The sequence below is a fragment of the Microtus ochrogaster genome, linkage group LG9 (genome assembly GCF_000317375.1).
Source record: "Microtus ochrogaster isolate Prairie Vole_2 linkage group LG9, MicOch1.0, whole genome shotgun sequence".
Taxonomy (NCBI): Eukaryota; Metazoa; Chordata; class Mammalia; order Rodentia; family Cricetidae; genus Microtus; species Microtus ochrogaster.
In genome coordinates, this window is record NC_022034.1 from 27980560 (window position 1) to 27991806 (window position 11247).

Consider the following 11247-nt stretch of genomic DNA (forward strand, 5'->3'; position numbering starts at 1 on the left):
CACACCTGGCTTCAGGCAGGGCATGCAGATGGTGCTGGGGACCACGGGCACACCTGGCTTCAGGCAGGGCATGCGGATGGTGCTGGGGACCACGGGCACACCTGACTTCATCTTTTCCCATCACTCTTGAAATGTCCCCCATCACTCTTCCTCCCATTTCTGGTGTAAATTGTAGTTTTCAGGGACTTTAATAGTAAGAAACAAACACTACCAGAAACTCCGCCTTCACACCACATCATGTCAACATCACAGCCACGGGGACTAAGGCTGCTGACACCTTCACACCTGCAAGTATCCAGGTCACCTGGCCAGCTCAGTCCTGAGTCACAGTTTCAACTTTCAGCAACAAGGATCTCAGAAGAAGGTCATCCTGTGGGCTGAGGAACAAGGAACCAAAAGCCATGACCTAGTGCCAGCGCACAGCCTTGCCTGTCTCTGACACTGGGAATATATGAGCATCAAAGGCGGATATGAAGAACCAGGCAGGGGTCACGACATGAGCAGGCAAGGAAGCCTGAGAGGACTTTTTCAGCAAGGTGAACTAAGAGTGCTGGTGGTGGCCATGGAAAAAAAAAAAACCAGTCCCTCCTGTGAGTCAGCCGAGGAAGGGGGAGGAGCCAGGGAGAGCGAATGCAGTAGGAGCTTGCAGAACTGGAAGCAAACTGTACTGTCAGGAGCAGCTGTGAAGTCACAATGGCTAGCAGCAAACTCTCCACGGCAGTGGTACCCTGAACTCCTGTGAGCACACTTTAACCACACCCCAACAAGCTGTGAAACTCTGACCCGGTCACGCATGAGCTCCTGGCCTCATACTTCACAGAAAAAAGGAGCAGATCTCTTAAGAGCCCTTTTGGCTCTAAGTGTAAATGAAAAGCACAGCAGACGGGTCAGCTCTATCAGGTGCCACCCCTCAGAGGCCTGGCATCCACGCTCCAGGCCTCACCAACAGATCTGAAGAGCGCACGTCCGTGCAGTGCTGTAGGTGGGCTCCAATACAGGTGGACTCTCTCTCACACAGACTCAAACTCTGGGCCTCATGCTGCAGAAGCCTTGCATCCATATAGCAAGCTCAAAGTGACCTGCAAGAGCCGAAGAGCAGCCACCCAAGGGCAATGCCTACTTCGCCATTGTTCATAGACTCTCGGCAGAGGTTAGGCACGGAGAAAAGTCTAGAAATACAGATGTGCAAAATGCCAAGAGTGAACAAGAACAGGTTCACAGAGCAGACTTCATGTTATCAGCCAGTCTCTCCCCTCTAGAACGTAAACGCCTGTGAACTGGAGTTTTATCTGCCATATACTACCACAGCATCCTGGGACTGGGCAGAATGCCCTGTGTACAGTGTGCTTGTAATAAATACACACTGAATGAATGAGAACCGATAGGAGTGGGCACAGAGTGTTCTCATCCTGCCACCGTCACTTACTACCAAGCTGTCCTGTCAGTTGATACTAACATACTTGTGGATGTCTGGTCCCTCCTAACGCAGCCACAAGGCAAACTGGCCCTAGACTCCTCATTTGTGACACAGTATAAAGAAAATAAGTAAGTCAGGAAAAGGATCAAGTTTGTCTCCCAAAGGAAAGAGATATTAAAACAAAATAAATTCTACTTTCTCCCCAGCCCTAGAAATCTGGACTCTGGGGCACCAGCGAAAGAGAAGTGGGAAACTCAGCAGAATGCAGGGCCTACGAGGCTGATCCCTGCATTGTCACCAAGGGGCTTGGGAGGCTGATGTCTGCTAAGTTTGGTTTTTTTTCCCCCAGTCCAAGTAAATGATTTTCTTAGTAGACAAAACGTTTTCGTTATCTTCCAGATAAAACTATCTGGTGTGTTTAAATACAAATCAGAAGCAGAGCACTAAAGTTTATCTTCAACATGTTCTATGGTATCATTTCCCTAAAATAGAACCCTCCTAAAGTCTCCTAAAAATAAGCCTGCTATAGTTTCATTTTCTGAGGAGATAAACACATGAAAACACACACTTGGCTTCCTTCTGAAGTGTCTTTTCTGTTACATGAGGTTCAAAGATCAAAGTCTGGAAGGTCCAGTTTCTTCACTCACAGGTCAGTGACGCAGCTTTGCCAAAGAGGAAAACAGTGCCCCGTGCAGGGCCGCTGAAGAAAGAGGAAGCAGTTATCGAGAATCACTGACAAGAGCACTCTGCCAGGGGAAATTACAAAACAGCGAGGGCCAAGCAGAAGACAGATTCTTCACACACAACTGGCCCTGTGGCATCCAAAAGGGACAGCTATCAAAATTATAAACCAACATGGAATTCTGGCTACAGCAGTCTGAAATCTAAAACTAAATTTTAAAATAAGTTGCAATTAAAATAGCTTTTTTTTAAAAAAAAAAAATATATACAGTATGTTGAAGTCTCCCCAGGTCTGGGGTTCCTCCCTGGAGACATTCTGGGCAGGTCAACCCTCATCTTTTTCTCTTTTTTTAACCTTGGCAGCACTTTCCCATGAGAGGCTCAGACTTTGAAGACTCGCCCTCTGCATGAAAGCAAAGTCCTCACACACTAGGTAGCCACAGAAACTCGGGGCTGTTTAGTGGGATCCTGCGCTAACCCTAAGAAATGAAAGTGTGTGGAGATCTGGAAAAGGGAGTACACGATGAACAGGGGTTCCGGGTGAATCCTGGGGTCCTTGGGGCCTCCCAAGTCAAGGGGAACTGAGGAGACTCGCTACAGTGCCCTGGAGGGAAACTTAATGATAGAGGAACAGTAACCTCTTCCCAGGGACCACTCTGGTCACTTCCGTCCCCGCTGATAGCCATCACCCTCCCGGGCACAGCCTGCATTGGGCAAGGGCTTCCTCTTTTGTTAAAATGCTTTCTTGACATTAGTGCTACTTCAGGCTTCCTAAGCAACCACACCGACAGACGACAGATCACGCAGCTACCCCAACATGACACCCTTGTTGGCCTGCATCCTTCTGATGCAGAAATAACCACCAGTGTCTGTACAAGTGTCTGGGGGAAGCGGACAATTGAGCTTCTCGGGAAAGCAAATTTTTAAAAGAGCAATTTAAAGAAAACAGTGTGATAAAGCCCAGTGACCAAGACCTCTAGACCTGTATAGCCACTAATTAGCCGTGTACTCCTTGTGATCTGAGAAGAGTTTTCAATCTCTTGAAATACCAGGTTCTTCTCCAATGAAAGGATCGAACTACATCAGCAACTTCATCCTGGCCACACATTAGGATCACCCAGGAACCAAGGTAAGAGTGCTGCCGCCGCACAGGAGCCAAATCCCATCAAATTCTCGGAGTGCTAGTAGTTTTCAATTGTCCCCAGGTGATTCTAAAAAGCCAGCCAGTGCTGGAAACGACTGCTCTGAATTCCAACTTTCAAGGCCTCTTTCTAATTCTTTAATTCTGTCTGTAATTTCTGTAATTTTCATTTTTTCTGGTCTTTTTTTTTTTTTTTTTTGAGGGAGGAATGGGGAGAAGTCTTCCTCTTGGAACTTGCCATGCAGACCAGGTCTCAAACTCATAGAGACCGCCTGCCTCTGCCTCCTGAGTGCTGTGATTAAAGGTGTGCACCCTTATGCCCCAGCTTTATTCTGTAATTTTCAAATGATAATTCTGGTTACAGAGTTACATGATGTTCAGCCCCAAAAGCCACAAGGGAAGTGAGTTTAAAACCCTGTATACCTTCCCTGTATGCAAACATTTTTAGGAGTTAAGCATTCTAAAGAATAACTCCGAAGGAAAGTAATGCGCTTGAAGTGCAGGTTTCCAAAGTGACTACTCATTACAGGAGGCAGTCCCTAAACTCAGCTGTGTGGAAACGGTCAGTTAGCTGCTGCCCTCTCTCCTTCACTCTTCTTCCAGCCCACTAAACCAGAAACAAAACAAGCTGGCTGGCTGTCACAGCCAGTGCATAAAGCCTGCCTTGTATTAAGGGTCTTCTGTCTCCGTCATTAAAGATATGGACAATCCTATGGCTGCTTCTTTTGATGAAGGTCAACTTGCAAAAACTTCCTAAATTATATTCCTTCAAGTCTTGAAGGATTACTTAATACATATTAGGATTAAAGTAAAGATAATTATAAAGCATATGCCCTAAAATACATAATAAGTTTTGAAATATTCTATCTGCGGTATTTTATACAGCTTTAGTCAGAGATGGTAGTGAAAAGAAGACTTTGAAACAAATAAACAGCTATAAAACCACAAATGACTATGTCCCCTTGGCTCTACTGAAATCCTCACATCTTTATAAAAATATACCTACTTTTGGTAACCACTTTCTGAAATAAATCTTAGAAAAATTAAAAATTCAAACACACAAAACTGGTATTTTTGTAAACACAACAGCAAGAAATACTACTTATGGAATTAAACTGCTTTTGTAATCCTAAAAATCAGAGGAAAGGGGCTGTAAGATAGCTCAGCAGGCGAAGGCACCAAGTCTAATGACCTGAACTCAGCTCCCAGGATACACAAGGTGAGAAAACTGCTCCCAAGAGTTGTCCTCTAGAGGATTTAGACACCCACACACTCACCAGAAAAGGTTAAAAACCCTTTCCTATGTTAATTTTTACAGTTAAGTAACCTTCACCTAATAGATTCTCTACAGCTAATTCAAATACGTAGGATTTAATTTCAAGTATGAATTTTCTGAGAAATATCCCAAACTCCCAAGTGCATTTTGCTCAGTTCCACACACACCTTCCAGACAGTGTACAGGGAAGCAAACCCTTGCCCTCCACTTCAAAGCAGCATTCAGAGCTATCACACCAGGAAGACTCTGTATCAGAAGCCCATCCCTTCTGGAAACAACCCCCACCTCACACTCCCGTCATTCCTTTGGAAAACAATAGAATCTGCTCAAACACAAGCCCTGTCCAGTCACCGTCTGAATCACCTGGAATGAGACAGATCTGCGGAACATTTTGCTTTAAAGCCATCTAAGCAAGGCCTCTTCAGGACCGTGCAAGTCTTAGAAGACATTCGTCTGCCAGGCTTTTACAGCTCTACTTCAGCTCTCCACAGAGAGGAACTGCTCTTACTTTATACACCTCAAAACCTAGACCCACAAGTCAGGGATCCACAAGGGAGCGAAGTGAAAACTGTATGCAAAAGCAAGGGGTTCGTGACAGCTCCAGTAACGTGGGGACTCTGCTGCCGCTTTCAGGGGAAGGGTGCCCAGAAGAGCAGGGCAGCCCAGCAGGGCACAGGATTGGATGTCCAAGTGCAGGAAGTCATTACAGCATAGCCTTTCCTCACCTCTCCCTACCACGTGTGGGTGCCCCCAGAGGCTAAAAAGGAACAGAAGTCTCTCTCTGGCTCATTTATAAGTAGAAGCCATTATGGCCCAACCCAGCTATCAAACCCCCTCCCTCCCACATAGGTAAAGCTCAGCCCTGAGTCCCCAACACGTGACACCAGCCTCAAATACTGCATGCAGCAGCATAGGCCTCCACTGGGGCAGCAAGTGTAGCCAGTACACTTTGGGGTGACAAACCCAGTCTGTTCCAAACCCCGGAGCATTCTTCAGAGTCTGCCTGCTGGCAGGGTTGCTGGAGTGACAGCTCTAGAGAATACAGGTGTGAGCAGGAAAGGCGTGTGAGCCGGCCAGGATGGTCAGCCATCATTGCCTTCTTAATGGGATCGATTTGCCTGTTGGTGTCAACACCCACAAGCACAAGTTGGACCCAAGGATCCACATTCAGTTTGCTAGTATCAGGCTCCTCCACTGACTTGAACGCAGTCCCAAACACTCCCCCCCCACGCCCCTTCCCTCCACCCACTGTCCTCACTACAGCCCACTTACATTCCCTCCATTCCAAAGTTGGCCGCCGACCTACCTCCTCCCCGCAGTAGGGGAAATCCATGTCCCCGTCCTTCCTTCGTTACTGTGTGTCCCTTGCCCACAGCCTCCTCACCTAGGCATGGCCAAGGCTTGTTCGGAACCCTCCTTTCCCTCTCTGAGGCCACCCCCAGGCTTTCCTCCTCAAGGGGCGAAAAGAACCCCCCTCCGTCAAAAGCCTCACAACAGAGGCTTCCCTGCCAACCCTCTCCGGGCACGGGCAGAACGCTCGCTTCAGTAAGCGCCTGGCAGGTCCGGCCGCCAGCCCCTGGTAGGTACGCACCTTCCAGCCCGCCGAGCTGTTGCTGTCGCCCTTATCCTTGAAGTAGGGCACACAGCGCACCATCCACTCGTAGATCTGGGACAAAGTGAGTCGTTTGTCCGGGGAGCTCTCGATGGCGCGGGTGATCAGGTCGGCGTAGGACAGGTTCCCCCAGGCATTCCGCCGCGAAGAGCATTTCCTCGGCTGCCCGGAACCCCCAGCCGCCCCCGGCTGCGGCGGTGGCAGTGGCTGCTGGGTCTGCAGTGGCGTTTGCGTGCCCCCGCTCAGGGCGCCTGCAGCGGACGCTGACCCGGACCCGAGGTCCTGCCCTCCGGGAGCCAGCAGCCTGGTCGAGTCCTCGAGGAGCAACCCTGAGCCCAGCGTGCTACTCAGGCCGCCACCGATCACCATGGCCGAGCTGGCTCGGCCGCCACTGTCCTCGTCGTCTTCATCGTCGTCCTCCTCGGGGATCATGGAGTCTGCGGCCGTCTCCCCCGAGGGCTTGGCAGGGCTCGCCTGCAGCTCCGGCCTCTGCAGGGGCCACGTACAGGAGCGCGGCCGACTCTGGGGCTCGAACTCTGGGTCCAGCTCCACTTCCAGCGGAGAGAGCGGGACCTGGGAGGCTGATGCCTCTGCCATCTTCGCCGCCTGCCCGCCGCCCGCGGCTCGGGCTCTCGCGCTGTCCTCTCGCGCCCAGGCTGGGTGCGGCGGGAGAAGACCAGGGCGCCGCGAAGGCTCGGGCTCTGGCTCCGGCTGCCTAGGGAAGCGCCAAGAGAGAGTTGGTTATCCCGTGCGGGAGCCTAGTCCTCCGAGACTCCTGGCCCGCCACCGCCGCCTCCTCCTCCTAGAACAGGCGGACCTGGGGACGTGCGTCCCGTGAACCTGGCGCAGCAGACGCCGCCCCCTGGCCAGGCCGCCCGGGAGACGCGAGCGAATCGACGGCCGCGCACCGGGCAGCCCCCTCCCCCGCGGCCGTCGCCAGATCTGCAGGTCTCCGCCGGGCTAGGTGCGGGGGGGTGGGGGGGAAGGAGAGGAACAGAGGGGGGCGGGGGGAGGGGCGCCCGCGCCTGTAAGTGGGCAACCTCCAGACCCCAGCAACACAGCAGCGAACGGAGGGCGGGAGAGCGTGCGTGCGTTTGTTTATGTTTCGCTCCGACCCGCTCAAGTGCCTCCCGCGGAGGCGCAGCCCAAGTCACTGGAGTCCTGAGCTCTTCTCCCCCCTCCAGGGCCCTGGACTGCCGCCCCCCCCCCCGCACACCCCTCCCATACGAGTGGCCCGAGACTAAGGCTGGCGCAGGCAACTCCCGTCTCTTCCTCTCGACCCGAGGACCAGCAGGGCGAGCGTGGGGGGTCTGGGCGCCAACTGCCCAGGGTCACTTCCAACAAGAGAGGGCCGACCCCGCAGGAGAGACCATCAAAAGGATCTGAGGTGTCTTTTCTTGGGGACGTGGGGCCCTCCGCCCCCTTCCCGGTCAGAAACGGGAGGGAGGAAGCAAGTGGGAACATAAATCTTCCAACAGGTCGGGAAGCGCCAAATCTCCCGGGCTGCCAGAAAATCCGGACCAGCACGTTCATCACCTCCTTGCTCCCGCTGCTGCCATCTTGACAGTGCCCCCCTTCCCTCGAGTCCTTTAAAGACACTAGCGGGAGGGAAGGGGGGAATGCACCGAGTCACGGGGAGGGAAAGGGAAGCGCCTGGCCCAGCTCGGAAACAGATCCGGAGTCACTGGGAACGCGGCCGCCCCACTGCACAGCTCCAGCGCCTACCTCGGCTCCTTCCCTTCAGGGACGAGGCGGAAGGGCGCACGATTCCGAGCGAGCCCAGGACACGGCGACGAGGGGGCGCTTGGGCCGCCGCAGCAGCCCGCCGGAGGAACCTCCTGTCAGCCTGCGCGCCGCCGCCTTCCACATTCCTCCTCCTCCCTTCCCCGAGCAGGGCGGCCGCGGCAGCAGCACAAAGTTATAGACACACGCAGGGAGCCTCAACCTAGGCTGACGGCGGGGCGGGTCCCCGCCCAGGGGGAGGGTTGGGGCGGGGGCCGGGAGTGCTGCCGTGCGTGCGTGGGGGAGTGCGCGTGTGTGCTCAGTCGCGCCTGCGCGGGGCTGCGGGAGTGGGGGGCGGGCGCGCGTCGCGAGCTGGGGCTCGGCCGATTCCCGCCGCCCTCCGTCCCGGCGTCTTCCTCGCTCCCGGGAACTTCAGCCACAGCACGGCACCACGCCGGCCCAAGACGGACGGGCAAGTTAGAGCGCACCGAGGTGCGCAGTCGCGTGCCTTTTCCGCTCCAGGGCCAGCATCTGACTCGCGGGTCCCTGGCCTGCGCGTCGGACATCGGGTTCGGAGCCCGCCCTGGTATCGGGTTCCTCCTTAGAACCCGACACCCGGTAACACCCGAGATAAAACTCTAACCGCAGATGACAAGGGTTACCTTGGCGTGGAAACACTGGCCAGCGAGGCCAGCGGCGCCTTGCAATAGGCACCGAAAGGTGTGTGCTGGACTCTCACCTGGGACGTTCAACCACCGTCGCGCTTCGCTTCTCACGGATTTCAAGGCAAACCGGGCAAAGTACAACTCAGGAAGACAAGTGCAGTGCGCCCCAGTCCTGAAAGCGGGAGCAGATACCGAACTGGAAGCGGGCTACGGTGTTATTATGGTAAAGCAGCTGACTACGGGCTTGACTTTTTAAGTCTTTAGGCTTCAACTAGCACTTTCGCAAGCCCTTATCAGTGCCTCTAGACCGTTCGCGTGTGCTTTCCCGCACCACATGCGACATGCATACCAAAAAGTCTACCCATTCTGATACATGTGCACTTTCAAAACAAAATCCTCTCAAGTCACTGCAGATAAAAGTCGGGGCTCCACAGGAAAAACAAACCAAAAAAAAAAAAAAAAAAAAAAATGACTGGAGTTAACAACCACTGATCATTAATATCACTTAATATCAGTGGATTCAACTCGGAGCCTGGTCTACAGAGCGAGTTCCAGGACAGGCTCCAAAGCCACAGAGAAACCCTGTCTCAAAAAACCAAAAAAAAAAAAAAAAAACAGCGGAGAAGCGCCGGCAAAGGCCGCCAACCCTGGAACTCCGGCCTCCAGGCTTTGCGCGCGACCCGTCACTCAAGTGACGTGCGGCCCCGCCCCTGCACCAAGCTAGTTCGACGCGTACAAACAGATGATGTCATTGTCTCTACACGCGCGTGACCCCGGAGCCCCTGCGCCGCGTCGCCATTCGCTGCGCCGCTTCCTCGTCAAGCCACGCCGCGCGCTGACTGGCCGCCGCCGCCGCAAGTCTCCGGGCCCCAAACGCCCCTCTCTACCCCTCGCCCCCGCCCCCAGCAAATAATAAACAATCGAGTAAAATTGGAAGAACGGGAAGGTGGGGGGGGCGGAGAACGAAGACGCGCCGGGAGACAGCCTTCGGCGCGCGCAGACGGCGAGAGGACTAGAGAGGGTGGATCGTGCGGGGAGGAGGGAAAGGAGGAAGAGAGCGGACCTGAGCGGCTCGCTCCGGCAGGGCAAGAAACTTGCGGGACCTCGGCGGAGGAGCGCCTGCCGGTGCGGCGGGCACTAGGGCCTCAGGTCAGGGGGAGAGGCGGACTGGGCGGGGCCCGGAGAGCGGGGGCGGGGCCAGAAGGGCGGGGGCGGGGCCTAGCTGCGCAGAAGCCCGCAGGCGGAGCCAGGCGACACGTGCGGGTGGTGGGGGCGCGCTGCACGGGCTGGTCCGGGACGCGCGGCCCCGGCGGCTCGCGCGCTTGTTTACCAGCACACGTGTGTATTATTTTTGAGATGGAATGTGGGACTGGCGGCGCGGCTGGCGCGCGTGGGGCCGCCCGCGTCAGCGGAGGGACGCGGTGAGGTGAGGCTCCCCGAGCGAAGCAGGCCCTGCTGGCCGGGTCTGCTCTTCCCGCATAGCCGGAGGCTCGGGCCGCGCGTCGCGACTACGAGGTTCCCGCTCTATCCCGGTAGCTGCGGAGACGACAGGCAGTAGCCGGGAAACGCTACCGCCCTCGAGTGTGCTCTTCGGGCTCCTGCTTTGACGAGAACAAAGCCACAGCCTTAGGGACGCGCTGCTGCACACACCTGGACCACGAGGTGGACCCTGCGTGGTCTGTGCCCTTGCTCCGAAGAGCCCCAGTCCTTAAGTACAGGTTTTCGGGGTGCGTGACTCGGCCCACGTACAAATAAATGCATTTCCATCACCTCGGTTTGGGAAGGGAAAGTGAAGAAAGGAATTCTGCCTTCTAGGGTTGCTAGCTACCTTAGGATCCTCTCCTGGCCTTTCCAGTCTGTCTACTAAGAAGCCCCGAGCTTGATTTTAATTTACAGCCTGGCAATGTAGATGATGACGTGGTATCTCAGATTCAGCTTCTATTGCCTGTGCTACAAATACGGGTGGGGATTTGTGGAGAGGTTAGGGGTTATTATCCAGAGTCTGGTGTTGGGCTCTGTGCCCAGGTCAAACTCCAAAGATCTCACTTACTGTTTAAAAAGAAAAAACCAAAAACATCCTATGAAATAAATTCTTCTGTAAATCTAAGCAGTCTGTCCCACTAGAGTGCACACCTGCAAAAGTAGAAAGAATGTGTTGACACTGGTTGGCTCTGAGCCCTTAGATTTTCTCCATGAACATGTTGAGTGTCCATTTACAGAGTGCACAACTAAGGGCATCCAAATATTTGGGACGCTTAAGAGTCTGGACTCACTGAGAGCATTTTGACCTGAAGAGTAGGGAATGGGGACCAGGCACACGATGCAATTTATCTCAAAAACTTGCAGTCTTAACTGGTGCCATAAGACGTGTTTGATGGTTAAGTATGTCAAGAGTTTGAAATCAATGCAAGACAAATCAAGGACATGCATGTAGTGTTGGGTGTCTGTGTGTGCTTCAGAGAGTTTATCCCTATGGGGAAACTTTGACGACACACCCTGAACCTCCCCTTATATTGCCTTTCTGTAGTTGGAATTTTCTTTGGGCCATCAACCAGCTCCCAAATAAAGATCCAAAGACTTATTAATTATGAAAGCTCGGCCTTAGCTTAGGCTTGTTCCATTAGGTCTTTTAATTTAACCTGTTTTTCCATTCCTCTATGTTTTGCCTCACTTTTTTTTTTAAACCTTTTTTTCATTCTCTATGCCCTGCTTTCCTGCTTCCTCCATGTCTGG

The 11247-nt window shown here is 53.7% G+C and overlaps 1 protein-coding gene across 3 annotated transcripts in view; it reads right to left on the bottom strand.

Moving 5' to 3' along the window:
- The window catches only part of Foxo3 (forkhead box O3), a 109513-nt gene extending 99866 nt beyond the window's left edge, over positions 1-9647 (bottom strand). Inside the window, exons 1-2 of one of the 3 annotated variants that reach the window (XM_026787336.1) lie at positions 9578-9647; positions 6107-6842 (exon numbers count right to left, since the gene is read on the bottom strand). In XM_026787336.1, the coding sequence (XP_026643137.1) occupies positions 6107-6724 (618 nt within the window). In that variant the 5' untranslated portion in view covers positions 6725-6842; positions 9578-9647. Of the gene's footprint in view, positions 1-6106; positions 6843-7852; positions 8073-8588; positions 8947-9577 lie in introns of those variants that run through there. The other 2 variants (XM_013352382.2, XM_005363574.2) reach the window with 2 other exon arrangements.
- Between the last annotated feature and the right edge of the window lie 1600 nt (positions 9648-11247).